The 18,110-nt window shown below is 34.0% G+C and overlaps 1 protein-coding gene and 2 pseudogenes across 2 annotated transcripts; all 3 read left to right on the plus strand.

Annotated features, from left to right (window-relative positions):
• Nucleotides 1-1,937: 1,937 nt before the first annotated feature.
• LOC18595172 (monolignol oxidoreductase AtBBE-like 13 pseudogene) lies at nt 1,938-3,834 on the plus strand (annotated as a pseudogene). Its single transcript, XR_016027212.1, has one exon. The product of XR_016027212.1 is annotated as a monolignol oxidoreductase AtBBE-like 13 pseudogene (transcript).
• A 2,069-nt stretch (nt 3,835-5,903) lies between these two features.
• On the plus strand, nt 5,904-8,129 carry LOC18595173 (monolignol oxidoreductase AtBBE-like 13; annotated as a pseudogene).
• A 2,221-nt stretch (nt 8,130-10,350) lies between these two features.
• Nucleotides 10,351-12,242, plus strand: LOC18595174 (monolignol oxidoreductase AtBBE-like 13). Its single transcript, XM_018123840.2, has one exon. The coding sequence runs from the start codon at nt 10,476-10,478 to the stop codon at nt 12,066-12,068; it is 1,593 nt and encodes a 530-aa protein (XP_017979329.1). The 5' UTR covers nt 10,351-10,475; the 3' UTR covers nt 12,069-12,242.
• Nucleotides 12,243-18,110: the final 5,868 nt, after the last annotated feature.

The following is an 18,110-nucleotide window of genomic DNA, read 5'->3' on the forward strand; positions in this document are numbered from 1 at the left end:
ATTAGTCAAAAAAGAAAGAAAATAAAAGTTTTTTATTGGAAAAATTAATAAGAGAATATTAGGTCAGCTAGACGTTGAGCATAACTCACATAGAAATATATAATTTTATTTTATTTATTTTCCCATGCATCCATAATAAAAGAATTACTATAGAATCTTGCATAGACCCATCATTATCAATTCTAAATTGCCTTTAGACCCCAAAAAATACCAAATGAGCCATGCTTAATGACTAAATATTGTCTTTAATTCTCGTAAAGAGACTGTATAAGGATGGGAATAGTTATTTTATAAGTAAGATGGGCAAAAGAACTGTCGAGATTGACAATGGCTTTAAAAGAAACAAAGGTTGTGTAAAACAAGGCAAAAATGGTCTTCCATCAGCCCATGGCAGTCATTATCTATGAGTCACGTCTTCCTTTGTCTATTATCAACAAATTAAAGCCACATTGCCCATCATTTTCCTTTTTGCCCCTTTGCTTCTTTTGATGGGTCATCGCATTTTATACATAAAAGGCTAGCTAAAGCTTTCCCTTATCAAAGTGTCTACAGTGTTGATAAATTATTGAAATATTTCTTTCATAAATCTAATGATGAAGAACATGAGGTCCCATAGTTAGCATCATCTTTTTTTTTTTATTTCCAATTTTTTAAAATAATTTTTTTTTAAACTATGTCGGTGACAAAGATTTGAATGAAATTTCATGTGTGTTAATTACTTATAATAAAGTTAAAGTATAAGAAATTAAATAATTATAAGTTCATAAAAAATTTTTAATAATTACATAAATATATTTAACTCATGATCTATCAAATTTGAATATGATATAATCAACAAAAAAACATGTTAATTAACTAGTGACTTTTGACATTGATTAATGAAGGTGATATTAGTAAATAATGATTGATTTATATTAATCATTTCACCTTGATTATTTGAATTTAATTGACCTTAAATGCATAGGGGTGATTACGTGCATAAGATGCCTATGACAAACATGCGACAACAAGTATTGATATTGGAATTATTAACATGAGGTGGTTAGATCGAACTTTTGGTAAAATTATTTTTTAAAATTAAATTTTGAAAATTATGATATATATATATATATATATATATATATATGTGTGTGTGTTTTCGTAAACGTGTGTGTAAATATATTTTCCGAACAATAATATTGCATCACCATATATAATTGAAATTTAACAGAGTGATGGGCCACGGAGGAGGTTGCCATTTCTTTTTCTTGTCCCTAAGACTACTTACATCCAAGTCAGGCAGTCTTTGATTTTTAGCAAGTTCTATACAGTCTCTGCAATGTGCAACAAAGATTATTGTACATTATAAATCTTATTATTTTCTGTCTCCATCTATTTGTTTGGATTTATGTACCGGATATACATGATGACTAGACCTTTATCAAAAAAAAAATCTGGCAAAACAGGAAACAAGAGAAAGTGACCATGGACATGGAATAAAGCTCTCATCAGCTCCACCCCTTTTGGCTTTGTGTATCGGGTGGGATGAAGAAAGTAAAGGTGGAGGATAAAACAATATAGACTCAAAACTTCCATGGACCCAAGGTTGACTTGGATTTCCTGTTGAGTAAATAGTGAACTTCGACCCTCCCAGGTCTAATTCAAGTCGTAAAAGATAGATATAGTTGACTCAAAGAAAATTAGAAAAGTAGCAGTGTCTTAGCCTAGCCGCGTCTGTTTTTTGAGCCTTTACGCATAGATTTGCAGTAGGCCAGATTATTTCATATTTATTTATATATATATATATAAATTACACGAGTAATTGGTGCTGGCCATTGTTTTTTCACCAGAAATTGATTATGACGTTAGGATTAGCTCAATTACACGCTTGGCGGGATTACAACATACGGTTCCTCATCTATAAGAGTTAATCGAAGGCTCATATCCTTGAGCAGAAGCAAAAGGAACAAAGACGAGAAAAAACCAATGGCGTTTCCTCGCATTCCCATTCTTTTAATAGTTTTATTTCTGCTATCATCTTCGAGTTCAGGAACAGCTTCCTTCTGCTCCAAGTGTAAAAGGCCAACTTCAACTCAGATTCAAGAACAATTTCTCCAATGTTTCGATGCCAATTCTGAGTTTGACATCCCCCTCTCCACTGCTTTTTTCACCCCAAAAAATGCTTCATTTACCTCTGTCCTGCAATCGACAGCCCAAAACCTCAGGTACTTGGTGCCGTCAATGCCAAAGCCGGAGTTTATCATCACGCCATTGTATGAATCCCACGTCCAAGCTGCTGTCATTTGCTCGAAGGAACTTGGGATTCACCTCAGAGTTCGGAGTGGAGGCCATGACTATGAAGGACTTTCTTATGTATCCGAAATCGAATCACCTTTCATTATAGTTGACCTTTCCAGGCTGCGGTCAATTAAAGTTGACATTGAGGACAACAGCGCTTGGGTTGAAGCTGGAGCCACTACTGGTGAAGTTTATTATAGAATTTCTGAAAAAAGCAAGACTCATGGCTTCCCTGCTGGTCTTTGCACTAGCCTAGGCATTGGGGGACACATCACGGGAGGTGCATATGGTACCATAATGAGAAAATATGGCCTTGGTGCTGATAATGTCGTTGACGCCCGAATCGTTGATGCTAGTGGAAGAGTTCTTGATCGAGCAGCCATGAGCGAAGATCTTTACTGGGCTATTAGAGGAGGCGGAGGAGCGAGCTTTGGAATCATCCTTGCTTGGAAGATAAAGTTGGTTCCAGTCCCAGAAACTGTCACGGTTTTCACTGTCACCAAGTCTTTAGAACAAGGTGCTACAAAGATCCTGTATAAATGGCAACAAGTTGCAGACGAGCTTGATGAGGATCTTTTCATTAGAGTCATCATTCAAGGGGCAAACCCTGGCAACAGCGGTGGGAAAACAGTCACAACATCCTACAATGCTCTGTTTCTTGGTGATGCTGAGAGGCTCCTCCAAGTAATGAGACAAAGCTTCCCTGAATTGGGCTTGACAAGGAAAGACTGTATCGAAACAAGCTGGATCAAATCCGTGCTTTACATTGCTGGCTTCCCGAGTAACACACCCCCTGAAGTTCTACTTCAGGGTAAGTCTTTATTCAAGAACTACTTTAAAGCCAAATCAGACTTCGTGAAAGAAGCTATACCAGAAACAGCGCTCGAGGGGCTATGGAAAAGACTGCTGGAGGAAGACAACCCGCTGACGATATGGAATCCTTACGGTGGAATGATGGGCAAGATTTCTGAATCCGAAATTGCTTTCCCTCACCGTAAAGGTAACAAGTTCATGATCCAGTACTTGACTCTATGGCAAGATGGGGATAAGAATGCGTCCAAGCATATGGATTGGATTCGGAGGCTACACAATTACATGGCTCCTTACGTTTCAAGGTTTCCAAGAGGTGCATACGTGAATTACAGGGATCTTGATCTTGGCATGAACAAGAATATCAACACAAGCTTCATCCAGGCTAGTGTTTGGGGAGTCAGATATTTCAAGGACAACTTCAACAAATTGGTGAAGGTGAAAACCAAAGTTGACCCAGATAACTTCTTTAGGCATGAGCAGAGCATCCCACCTCTACCAGTTGAAGCTAGATTTTAGCCAAGGCAAGTTGGGCAATAATACCAGATGGCTTCAATTTCACTTTAATCCTTGATTTGTACTACAAATATTGCTTTTGTCTGAAAAGAAAAAGAAATAAGGATTGTTCAATACTAGTACACACTACATATGTTATCATCTTTAAGGCTTGTAGCTAGACTAGAACAGTGACGTCTTGGTTCTTTTCTGTGTAAATTTAATCCATGATTGTCTTGGCGAGCGCTTTAATTATCTCTTTGCCATTTTTGGTACCATCAATTTCCTGTTTCCTACAATACTAACTATGATGGGAGGCCATAGCCACCTTCTTGAATTATAATTTAATTACTAGGAATCGGACATTTATTAATTGAGAAAGAAAATAATATAAAATAGCCTTTTGGTAGTTTTTCTTCCACCTACTTCACCAAATAGACCATAGCCACTGTTCATACCCAAATTCTTGTTCCATTGAAACCCAATTTACATCTAGAAAGTTAGTTAAACAAGGAATGCAAAATTACTTTTGTCGAATATTTAAAAGTTGAGTATCTAACTTAAAATTAATTAGCAATAGGTGGAGAGTGGTACTTGTTATATTTATATACTCACGATACTGTCAATTTAGCATATATAAAATTATCATTATTTTAGTTCTTTCATCATATGTAAAGATTACAGACCTATCATATCATTTATAAATCAACGAAGAGAGAATCATCAGAGAGGTCAACGAATGAGCACAACTCCTACTCTAATATCAAGTTGAATATTTTGAACACGCATCCAATCTAAAACCAATGGCAATATGTCAAGTGACTTTTATTGTATTTATATATTTCAAATCCTCTCAGTTTAATATACGTGAAACTATCACCACTTTAATAACTAATTTTCGATAAGAATCACACAAAAAAAAGAGTATTAATGACCGTCTCTTTTTTTCCATGCTTTATTATATTCTTACATCTAGAATGTCAATTAAATACGGAAAGTAAAATTTTTTCTGTTGAATTTTTAAAATGAATATTTAATTAAAATCAATTAATAATAAGTAAAATGGTCTTTAATATAATAATATACTTTGAATACTCTCAAATTAATAGATATGAGATTATCACCATTTTAACACTCTTCCTTGCATATAGAAACTATGAATCTATCACATGTCATAAATTAATGGACGAGAAATAAGCACACTCGGATACCATGTTAAATTTATATGAGATGCATCCAATTTAAAATCAATTGACAATAAATAAAGTGATATTTTTTTTAATTTATGTGCTAAGAATACTCTTAATTTATCAGAGTTGAAACTATTACCCTTTTAATAACTTCTTCCGATGATAATCACAAAAATGAAAAAGGAAAAATTATTATTGGCTGCCTCTTTCTTCTCTAACCTTAGTTTCTGTGGATAGTTTAATGCTTTATTATATTCTTATTCCTTAAGTCATGATCTTTTATAATCTTCTTCTTATTGACTGCCACTTTACTCACATTGGCGTTGCTTCCACTTGAGCTGGTGAGTGGACCAATGCTTTATATTCATCGTTTTCTATCTAAATCTTTGACACTTCTGGCGTTTACACACCCTTTTCTCTTTCTTTTGTGAGTGGACCTTGCACTTAAAAATGGCTAGGAATGGTATTTTTGACATGTTCTTTGTTCAGAAAAAATTGCAAATGAGACAATTTTGACAGAGACAGATGGGTGATTTAGAGAAAATAGGTAAACATAAGGGAAAGGATGGTCTTAGATGGCATCTGCTGCTCATATCAGGGCCTTATATTCATATCCAATGTTAGATATTTTCTCATTGTCTGGTCGGATATAAAACCAAAAAAAAAAAACAAGCATGTGAAAGGAAATGTATGGAAGTACCAGAGCAGGAATGTCTGAGACATCAGAATTGATATTTTTTAGTATAATGGAGCAAGGACTAGGGTAGGGAGGTTGCTATTTCTTTGTCACATTTTTCTTCATCTCTATGATTACCAGATTCTACAATTATTAGAGATTTTGCTTTCTCAATTATGCTTAATTTCTTCTAGAACATATGTAAGTGTGGACAAATAATGGAAAAAAGCAAGCAACATTTTTCAAATTAAATAGTTAAATGTTCTTTGCCTAGGTGAAATACTCCCCTGGGAGGTTAAAATAACCACAGAAAAAAGGTTAAGAAATTAATAGTGGGTAGTCATAAGCACAGTTTTGACCCTGTCATGACGCTCGGATTAGCTCAATCACACGTTTTGGTTGATCGAAGCATACCATAGCTCCTCCATAAGAGTAGCTTAGAAAAAGAAAAACAAGAGTTAAAGTGGAAGAATGGCATTTCCAAGCACTTCTATTCTTTCACTACTTTTAGTCCTGCTTTCAGCTTCATGGGCAACTTCTACTTCGATTCAGGAAAACTTTATCCAATGCCTTGATGACAATTCTGAGCATTTCATTCCAACCTCTGCCGTTTGCGCCCAAAACAACTCTTCATTAACTTCTGTCCTAAACTCCACTGCCCAAAACCTCAGGTACTTAGAGCCTTCAGTGCCAAAGCCCCAATTTATCTTCACACCTTTGATAGAATCTCATGTCCAAGCTGCGGTCATTTGTGCAAAAAAGCTCGGAATTCACCTAAAATTTCGCAGCGGAGGCCATGACTATGAGGGCCTCTCGTATGCATCTAAAATTGAGACGCCTTTCATTATGGTAGACCTTGCCAGGCTCCGATCCATCAACGTCGATATCGATGACAACACTGCTTGTGTTGAAGCTGGTGCCACTATTGGTGAAGTTTATTATAGAATTTCTTAAAAAAGCAAGACTCATGGCTTCCCTGCTGGTCTTTGCACTAGCCTAGGCATTGGGGGACACATCACGGGAGGTGCATATGGTACCATGATGAGAAATATGGCCTTGGTGCTGATAACGTCATTGATGCCCGAATCGTTGCTGTTCGTGGAAGAGTTCTTGACCGAGCAGCCATGGGCGAAGATCTTTTCTGGGCTATTAGAGGAGGCGGAGAAGCGAGTTTTGGCATTATCCTTCAATGGAAAATAAAGCTGGTTCCAGTCCCAGAAACTGTCACGGTTTTCACTGTCACCAAGTCTCTAGAGCAAGGTGCTACAAAGATCCTGTATAGATGGCAACAAGTTGCAGATAAGCTTGACGAGGATCTTTTCATTAGAGTCATCATTCAAGGGGCAAACGCTGGCAAAAACGGTGGGAAAACAGTCACAACATCCTACAATGCTCTGTTTTTTGATGATGCTGAAGGGCTTCTCCAAGTAATGGGACAAAGCTTCCCTGAATTGGGCTTGACACGGAAAGACTGTATTGAAACAAGCTGGATCAAATCCGTGCTTTACATTGCTGGCTACCCGACTATCACACCTCCTGAAACTCTACTTCAGGGTAAGTCTTCATTCAAGGTCTATTTAGCCAAATCAGACTTCGTGAAAGAAGCTATACCAGGAACAGCGCTTGAGGGGCTATGGAAAAGACTGATGGAGGAAGACAACCCGCTGACGATATGGAATCCTTACGGTGGACTGATGGGCACGATTTCTGAATCCGAAATTCCTTTCCCTCACCGAAACGGTAACAAATTCATGATCCAGTACTTGACTGCATGGCAAGTTGGGGATAAGAGTGCGTCCAAGCATATGGATTGGATTCGGAGGCTACACAGTTACATGGCTCCTTACGTTTCAATGTTTCCCAGAGCTGCATACGTTAATTACAGGGATCTAGACCTGGGCATGAACAAGAATATCAACACAAGCTTCATCCGCACCTGAACATTTGGCTCGTTAGTTGGTGTATTAGACAGAGTAGAGTTCGAATCTCCCTCCCTCAATTATAAAAAAAATTATAAAGTACTCATTATCATCCCTAAACATACATTAAATTCATCTATATATAAGGTATTTAAAAACAAAAAGAAAAAACACAAGCTTCATCCAGGCTAGTGCTTGGGGAGCCAGATATTTCAAGGACAACTTCAACAGATTGGTGAAGGTGAAAGCCAAGGTTGATCCAGATAACTTTTTCAGGCAAGAGCAGAGCATTCCACCTCTTCCACTTGCAGCTAGATTTTAGCCAAGGCAAGTTGCGCAATAATACCAGATTGTTGTTTGGGGCATAAAACATCAATAAATAAGTTAGCAAATGAGCATTTAAGACCATCAGCAGAACAAGAATAAGAAAACAGAAGAACAAGAACTAACTGGTAAAGAAAGAAGAAAATATGCAGCATAATAATGGCTATCCATGCACTCAATTTCTTCATTCATTAATATATATATATATATAGGTTAAGCTTACACACTGCAAGACTCAATCAACCACTAAACACAGCTTAGCCATACTTCCTGACATTAGCAAAGACAGCAAGAAGCTCTCGAATAACAAAACAGTGAAGTATGGGCAGTTTAACTCAAGCTTTGACTTGCTTGGTCTTCAAAGCAGAAAAAAAAAAAAAGGATTTGTTCAATATTATTGCATATGTTATCATCTTCAAGGCTTGTAACTTGACCGGAACGGTGACGTTTTGTTCGTTTCTGTGAAAATTTGCATCAATTTCCTGTTTCCTACAATACTAACTATGGTGGAAGGCCAAGCCTTCCCAAATAAATGCAATACTCTATTAATCTAATGCTTCATTTTATCATTCTGCTTTCATTTCCAGATTTTCTTCATCAATTCACTCAATTTTTATTTTTATTTAATTTAATTGATTCCAAATTTGACGAAAAGCAAATTTGATTCAATATTTTATTCAAACAATCAAGAAATAATAATTTAATTACTAGGAAATTAAATTTACTAATTGAGAAGGAAAATTAAATAAAACAGCTTTTTGGAAAATTTTCTTCCACCTTCACCACATAGACCATAGCCCCTGTTCATACCCCAATTTCTTGTTCCATTGAAACCCAATTTACATCTAGAATGTCAGTTAAACAAGGAAAGTAAGGTTATTTGTGTTGAACTTTTAAGCCGAATATCCACCTTAAAATTTATTAACAATAGGTTAAGTGCTACTTGTTATACTTATATGCTCATGATATTCTCAATTTAATAAATTTTAAACCATCATTATTTTAATACTTTCCTCACGTGTTAGCACCACAGGCCTATCACATAGTATAAATTAACGAAGAGTAGGTTGACCGAGGGCTCCACAAATGAGGGTAATTCCTACTCTAATATTATGTTGAATTTTTTGGACAAACATCAAATTTAAAATCGATTAATAATAAATAAAGTGACTCTTATTATATTTATATGTTTTAGATATTTTTAATTTAACAAATGTGAAATTATCACCGATCTAATAACTACTTTCTTTAAAAGTCAACAAAGAAAAAGTATCAATGACAGCCTCTTTCTTCTTTTAACTTTAGTTTTTATGGATAGTTTTATACTTTGTTTTTTATTCCTTAATCTTTTCAATCTCATTTTACTGACAGTTGATTAATTGTCATGAATTTAAATATTATTTATTATTTTATATTATGTGATATTAATATGTTATAATGAATAATAACGTAGTATGTCAATATGACATGAAGATATAGTCAGTGTCATTTTTTCACCTTTTATGTAAGCAACACATGAATATAAAATGACAAGTGACGTTTGACTAACGACATATAGTAAATTGTTATTCATAAGAGTTTATTTGACTTAAAATAAAAATACAAAAACTTCATTAAACATAATAAAAAAATAAAAATTTATTTAAATTTTTTAAATAATTTAAAATATTTTAAGGATAATATTATACTTTATGTTTATATGTTCAAATTACTTTGAATTTATCAAAGATATCAAACAAAAGTGAACATAACACCTCTTTGATAACTTCTTTCCACAAGATTCACAAAAAAAAAAAAAAAAGTATTAATGACTGCCTCGTTCTTGTCTAACTTTAGCTCCAATGGATAGTTTAATGCTTTATTATATAAGAACTCCATAACCCATGATCTTTTACAATCTTCTTATTCTCATTCCTGTCTCACTTTACTAACATTAAAAGCAGTTAAAGTTCTAATTCATCCTTTTTCCATCTAAATCTTTGGCACGTCTGGCGTTTACACCCCTTTTTTCTTGTTCTTTTGTGAGTGGAGCTTACACGTTAAAGTGGCTAGGAATGGTATTCTTCCATGTTCTTTGTTCAGAAAAAATTGGAAAAAAAAAGACAATTTTGACAGAAGACAGATGGGTGCCTTGGACATATAGGGAAGAAAAGAGAGAAGAACAAAAATAATAGAAAATAGTGCCACACAAGGGACACGATGGTCTTGTATAGCATGTGCTGCTCATATCGGGGCCTTAAATTCATATCTAGTGTTAGGTATTTTTGGGTTCACTGGTCGGTTATAAAACCAAATAAAAGAAAAGAATGTGAAAGGAAATGAACGGAAGTATCAGAGCAGGAATGTCTGAGTCGTCAGAATGGAAATTTATCAATGGAGAATGGACTAAGGTAGGGAGGTTGCTATTTCTCTCACATTTTCTTCATTTTTATGATTAGCAAATTCTGCAATTATGAGAGACTTTGTTTTCTCATTAGGGCTTGATTTCTTCTACAGCATATATAAGTGTGCACAGAACAAGGAACGTTTTGCAAATTAAATGGTTAATGTTCCTGTGCCTGGGTAAAATACTCCCCTGGGAGGTTAAAAGAAAACTGAAAAAAAGGGTAGGAAATTAACCGCGGGTGGTTATAAGCAGACTTGTGACCCTGTCATGACGCAAGGATTAGCTCAATCACACGTTTTGGTTGATCAAAGCCTACCATTGCTCCACTATAAGAGTAGGCTCAGAAGCTCACAAATTCATGAAGAGTGAAACAAAGGAAAACAAGAGTAAGTGAAAGAATGGCCCTTTCAAGCATTTCCATTCTTCCACTACTTTTAGTCCTGCTTTCAGCTTCATGGGCAACTTCAGCTTCGATTCAAGACAACTTTATCCAATGCCTTGATGACAATTCTGAGCAAGTCATTCCAATCTCTGCTGTTTGTGCCCAAAACAACTCTTCTTTCACTTCTGTCCTAAATTCCACTGCCCAAAACCTCAGGTACTTGGAGCCTTCAGTACCAAAGCCCCAATTTATCTTCACACCTTTGAATGAATCTCATGTCCAGGCTGCTGTCATTTGTGCAAAAAAGCTTGGAATTCACCTGAGATTCCGCAGCGGAGGCCATGACTATGAGGGCCTCTCGTATGCATCTGAAATTGAGACACCTTTCATTATGTTAGACCTTGCCAGGCTTCGTTCCGTCAACGTCGATATCGATGACAACACTGCTTGGGTTCAAGCTGGTGCTACAATTGGTGAAGTTTATTTCAGAATTTCTGAGACAAGCAAGACTCATGGCTTCCCTGCTGGTCTTTGCTCAAGCCTAGGCATTGGTGGACACATAACTGGAGGTGCATATGGTTCCATGATGCGAAAGTATGGCCTTGGTGCTGACAATGTCCTTGATGCTCGAATTGTCGATGCTAATGGCAAAGTTCTTGACCGAGCAGCCATGGGCGAAGATCATTTTTGGGCGATTCGAGGAGGCGGAGGAGCAAGCTTTGGAATCATCCTCGCGTGGAAGATAAAGTTGGTTCCTGTTCCAGAAACTGTCACTGTTTTCACTGTTCCAAAGACCTTGGAACAAGGCGCCACAAAGATCCTTTACAGATGGCAACAAGTTGCAGACAAGCTTGACGAGGATCTCTTCATTAGGGTCATCATTCAAGTGACAAAAGCGGGCCAGAAAGGTGAGAGAACAGTGACAACAGCCTACAATGCCCTGTTTCTTGGCGATGCTGACAGGCTCCTCCAAGTAATGAACCAAAGCTTCCCGGAATTGGGTTTGACGCGGAAAGACTGTATTGAAACAAGCTGGATCAAATCCGTGCTTTACATTGCTGGCTACCCGAGTGATACACCCCCAGAGGTTCTACAACAAGGAAAGTCATTATTCAAGAACTATTTCAAAGCCAAATCAGACTTTGTGCAACGACCCATACCTGAAACTGGTCTCGAGGGGCTATGGAAAAGGTTATTGCAAGAAGACTCTCCGTTGATGATATGGAACCCTTACGGTGGAATGATGGCCAACATTTCAGAATCTGCCATCGCTTTTCCCCACAGGAAAGGTAACTTATTCAAAATCCAGTACGTGACCTCATGGTACGAGGGAAGTCAGGACGCCACCACAAAGCACACGGACTGGATTAGAGGGCTGTACGATTACATGGCGGCTTATGTTCCCACATCTCCCAGGGCTGCATATGTCAATTACAGGGACCTTGATCTAGGAATCAACGACAAGACCAACACTAGCCTCAGTCAGGCCAGAGTTTGGGGAACTAAGTATTTCAAGGGCAACTTCGACAGGTTGGTGAAAGTGAAAAGCAAAGTTGATCCTGACAACTTTTTCAGGCATGAGCAGAGCATTCCACCTGCCCTGGTCTAAGCCTAGAGATTGTCTTAGGGAGGTTGGATGCTTCTTACAGAGAGCTGATCAATCCCAACACCCTGTTTACTGCTTTCCCAAAAGCAGGAATAAAGACATGTTAAATTATTTAGGATCTAGATGTATTAATTATCTTTCGAACTAAATATACAATTTTGTTCTTATTTTGGTCTATCTTCTTCACCTCTAATAATGTTAGCAACAAAGTTTTCAACTAAAATGGGAGGAAATTTCGCCTATGATTGTTGCGTGAGTGTGTTGATTTCTCTGGACAAATTCAGGTTCAAGTCACCTCAACTTTATTTCCATTATCTATCTCCTTGCCGTTCCCGAGACTATACCTAACCTCACGCTGCATCCATGAGTCATGACATCTCATGTCAGTTCTAAAATGACAATTTTCTTCTTTTCGAACTAAATATGTCATTCTTCTCATTTCATAATACTAATATTAGTATAAAAAAATAATTTAGCATCATAAAATATAATTGCAAACACTTTAAAAAAAACCCAAAGACAAGAATAGGACAAATATATATATATATATATATATATATATATATATGCTGCTTCTTTGACATCTCTTTGTTTTCATCAGAGAGATCAACTTAAATCTTATCATACAAAAGGCATGCTAACATCAAATAAAAAACCTTAGAACAATAAGCTAAGATTAAATAATTAGGATCTCACTCACATTAAATGATAATTGGATCAACTAAAAAAGTACATGATGAATTGTCACTTTCTCCCTATTCATAAAAGAAGTGTCACTTTCTCACTATTCAATAAAAAAAGTGTCACTTTTCTCACATTAAAAGTGTATTTGATTAAAAAAAATAGAGTGAGAATAAATAATTATTCTATAAGAATATAATAAAAGATAAATAATTTGATTTATTAGAATTGAATATAATACGAATTATTATTATAAGTTATTTTAATATTTTATTGGTAAGAATGATTTTAAAAATAATTAAGAAATATATGATAAAAGATAAAAATATCATTTATTATAATATTTATTTTTCAATTAAAATATTTTATTATTTTAATAATTTATTTAAAATATTAATAAATTGTTATTTAAATATTAATATGATTATTTATTTTAATTTAAAATATTAATAATTTATATTTCATTTAACATATTATTAATTTATAATTAAAACATTAATTTAATTATTTTATTTTATTCTATATTTTTAAAATATGAAAATATAAAAATTTCTAATCAAAATTTTAATTTAATACGTAAGTTTAAAATATTAAATCTTTATAATTTATAATTAAAGCTTAAACCCTTTTATTTTATATTCATTTTGATTTTTTCTTTTGTATTTTATTTACTTTCTTTTTTATTATAATATTTCATTTTTAAATTAAAATATTTATTACCTTAATATTTTAATTAAAAATATTAATAAATTGTTATTTAAATTTAAATATGATTATTTATTTTATTTTACAAAATATTAATCATTTATAATTAAAAATTAATACTATTATTTTATTTATTCTTGATTTTTAAAATATTAAAAAATATAAAAAATTTATAAGTAAAATTTTAATTTAATTTTTAAAATTTTAAATATTAACTTTTTTATAATTTATAATTAAAACGTAAAACCTTTTTATTTTAAATTCTTTTTAATTTTTTTTCTTTTTTTTAATTTTAAATTCATTTTAATTTAGTGAAAAAAGGAGAGAGTCAATTGGATAGAGAAAGAAAGAAATTGTAAAAAATGAATAAATTACATTTTATATAGTATAGTAATTCTTAAAGTTAATAGAGGGCATTTTTATTGATTAATTTTTTTTTACCGTATTCCTTACCTCCTTGGAATAACCAATATCAAGGTGGCCTTGATATTGACTATTCCCCATCTCCCTTAATGGTATTTCAAGGAATGGTCGTTAATTTCAACCAATTAAAGTGTTAAACTGACTATTCCAACCCCAACCAAACATGCTGTAAAGGTAAAAGCTAAGAAATATATATATATATAAGTAAAATAAAAAAATTGAAAAGGTTAATTAAGTGACTAATTGACCTAAATTGAAAGATATTTTTATATTAGATAAAAAACGAAAGATAAGTATGTGAGTTGTATTAAATTTTGTTTGGTTGATGTTTTGTTAATTGTTTTTGTTTTCGAAAGTAAAAAAAAATGCATATCACTACAAAATTAAATATATATTTTTGAAGAATTTTACGTTAAATATGTGATTTTTACATAACAAATTATATGATTCTACTTCTACATAAACTAATTATATTTTATTATTTGTCCATTACTTAATCCATTATGGTTTTGCTGTTTACCTTTTAATTTTGTTTTATAACAATTATTTTTAAATTAAAAATCAAGTAATAAAAATATCAATTAAACAAAACTTAATTTAATTAATTAAGTATTATGCAAACACAGATGTATCATCCTTAGCTCTTACAAGTATGGACTTTAATCAGATTCGAAGTTTATGTCATTTAAGGTAAATTTTAAATTCTCCACTTGGTTACTAAAGTTGGAATTGGGAATGGATCATAGGGGTTAAGGCCACAAGTCTCATCATTACCAAAAAATTTGATTTGAAGATTTTGATACAAGATAGGAGAAGAATCAAAGCTTCTTATCCTTTTTAGGATAAACCTAACCTTTAGGATTCCACTTTGGATCAACTGGATTAGGGTTCTAAAGTACGTAGCATATCTCGCTTTTGCTTAATGATTCGTGCAATCATGAGTTGTTGGGTCACGTGTTGTCCTGCATACATCTACTCAGTAGACATATAAATTATTGCATTACAACTTTAGAAATAAAATCAATGACAACTTAGAAGAGTCTATCTTTTCCTTTTACATCAACACTATATATCATTAGACATGTAAATTGATATTCTATATGCATGTTACTTTAAAGCAAGCACAACATGAAATGCTACTTTGACTATAAAACACTTTGGTTGAATTCAATTTTTTTAAAAAGAAAGTCACACAGTCAGAATTGTTTTATTTTTCCTATGAAAGATGGGTTTTTTTATAATTAATTTAATAGATAACAACAAACCCAAAAATTTCCCTACTAAAACATGCTTCAAAATAGGCCTAATCTAGGTAGGCTTGCATCTAGTAGCCCAAGTCTTATGGGCTAGTGGGCTCAAGTAGATGTCACTCATAAAATAGTAAAAACCCAGCAATTGAAAGGAACAATGGAATTGGAACCTGCCCAAAGGACCATTTGACCATTTGTCCAATGGACCATTATAACATTTGCTATAAAAACAAAAAAAATTCCCTCATTAGTGAACTTGGCTTTAGAAAGATTAACCTAAATAATACTACAAAACCTTTAAAATGAATTGTAAAACCTATTGATGTTTATTATATTTATCATAAGTATTATATACTTGTACTTGCGCAAGGTATCCACCAAGAACTCTTGGAGTGCGAAAGTTTGTGGACAACTCTAGTGGCTGCTCCATAGATGAAATGGATACGAAGCATATCTTTGGACGTTCGTGAAGTAGGCATCTGTAAATCGATCTCGAAATTCATATTAACTGGTGTTGCAGTAAATAATTCTAAGCCTATGGTTTGCATTAGGAAGAGAAGGTTGATAAACAAGGATGTTATAATAACCTAATGACTAATGCCGCGGCATTGGCTAGCAAGAGAAATTATCATTGCATTAGTAAATATGGGCGTGGATTTGCGTTGCAAAAAATAGTTAGTGAAATCATATATAAGTAGATTTATAGAAAAGTTAATCATTTGTAGATGTGTTACTAAAAATGAAAGTTGATCGATTAAATATGTTCTATGCGTGTTGGTGATTGGGTATATAAAAAAACCGTGTCATTCGATGATTAATTGATCATTTGTGCGTTGTTTTGTACATCTAAGCTCTTATAGATTTTTATGCAAAAAATGTAATCTAATGTTTCTCTTTTCTTTTACACGTTTTGTATCAAGGTTTTTTTTTCGAATTATTTTATCTTGAACTGAAACTTTATTTATGTTTTTAAATTAATAAAAATACAAAAAAATTGGTGAATGTTAGAGAAAAAATAAAAAGAGAAATTATCATTTCCGTTTGCCCAATCTCTACACCTATCTACCTTAGATTGTGAAAGGACATTGATATGGAATCACGGAAAAGGCAATGCCTGAAAAGAGAAACTGCCCAAGACTTGTGTCTAAGTGTTCTAGGTCTTTAAACTAGATTCACACCCAACAATATTTGATAAACAAAAGCAACTGCATATGCATGAAAACACTAGCACAAAGCCAAGGCACTGCTTTCGTGTGGACAGCGCACTCTCTCTGCAATGCATTCAGGTTTTTTTAATGGCGTGGAGAAGATTTTATTGGCGGTCTTCGTGTAGAAGGCGCACTCTCAAGTTTTTCTAACAATTTAACTTTTTCCTTTCTTGTGGAATGCCTGCTCTCTTTCGATATTCTATCTATTTTTTCCCCTTGTAAACTCTCTTTGCCCAATTCTCACCTATTCAGCAATCCATTCTGTGTTTCAATGCAATGTACCACTGAAAGAAACTTTGTTGCTGCAGTGTTCTATCACTTAATGTTGACAAAATAGTGTATTTTATAAAGTTCAAACATTCCACATTGCTAAGGTACATAAAGATGTGAGTGCTTTAAATAAGTAAATCCACTATAGACTTGTTGCAAAGATGTAAAAGGAGTTGACCCATGTGCACATAAGATTAAGTTAGGTCTTTGGAAAATTCAAATTTCACTCTTTGCATGCGAGTATACATGTGAGCTAGGCTTAAGTGAATTTTTGTACCTTGACTTTAATTTTTTTAAGCTTTTTCAACCTTTAATTAAATTAGACTCAAACTCTACCATGCTATTGATTTGCAGTAACGTCTACTTGACTTAGTATACATGCTGACTAGGTTTTTCTTAACTCTACTTTCTCAGCCTTTGATTGAATTAGACTCAAAGTCTACCATGCTCTTGATTTGCAGTAATGTCTACTTGACTTAGTATACATGCTGACTAAGTTTTTCTCAACTCCCTGATTTGTTTCAACATTCACCTTATTTGGTGCAAGGTTCACTTCATTTTCTACCTTTAAATACAACCTCCCTACCTTATTCACAATACACACCAAGCCTTTCATCTCCTTTTTTCTGTTCTCTGCTTATTTTCTTTGCCTTCTTTCCTTCCCCATTGCTGCTGCTCTTGTTATCCCTTACTAGTTTGTGCAAACTATAAGGAAGAGTCTATTGAATCTTGGAGGATAACTGTTATAGTCATTTGGCACCAAGTCTTGTACTCTAAAGGAGCGAAAATTATCTTTAAGAATAGTGATACCATGCCTCAGACTTCTTACTGTCTTTACTTGCTATATTTTATTTTCATTTGTTTTTCAAAAATTTTTTTCTAACAATCTTAAGGATAATGGATTCCCACGTTAATAATGTTGCTGCCATTGTTCCTACTATTGCCTCTGTTCCTACTATCACCACCACTGTCAATTGTTCCACCATAGTTGCCATTTCGTTGACCGTTCCTCCTATGCCTTCAGTTTCATGAGCCAAACTATTTTCAAATATTTTCAAAATTGAGATTTTTTATGGCAGAAACTTCAAAAGATGGCAAGAAAGGATTTTTTTTCAATCCTTGATGCTCATGGGTTGGCTTTTGCGCTAATTGATTCCAAGCCAGATGATGTCAAGATGCTGGAATCATGGATGCACGCAAATAAGGTACTCAGGCATACGATCATTAACACACGTTCTGATGAACTGTTAGATGTATACAGTCCCTACAAAGAAGCAAAGCAAATATGGGAGTCAATGATTGCCAAATACATCGCTGAAAATGTTGGGAAATAAAAGTTTGTGATTGGTAACTTCTATCACTAAAAGATGACAGATAACAAAGACATCAAGAGTCAGATCAATGAATATCACAAGTTGATGGATGATTTGAAGGCTGAAAATATCAAGTTGCAAGAAGAGTTCGTTGTTGGGTTGCTAATTGAGAAGCAGCCAGAATCTTGGAATGGA

This window comes from Theobroma cacao, chromosome 6 (assembly GCF_053813885.1).
Source record: "Theobroma cacao isolate CCN51 chromosome 6, ASM5381388v1, whole genome shotgun sequence".
NCBI lineage: Eukaryota > Viridiplantae > Streptophyta > Magnoliopsida > Malvales > Malvaceae > Theobroma > Theobroma cacao.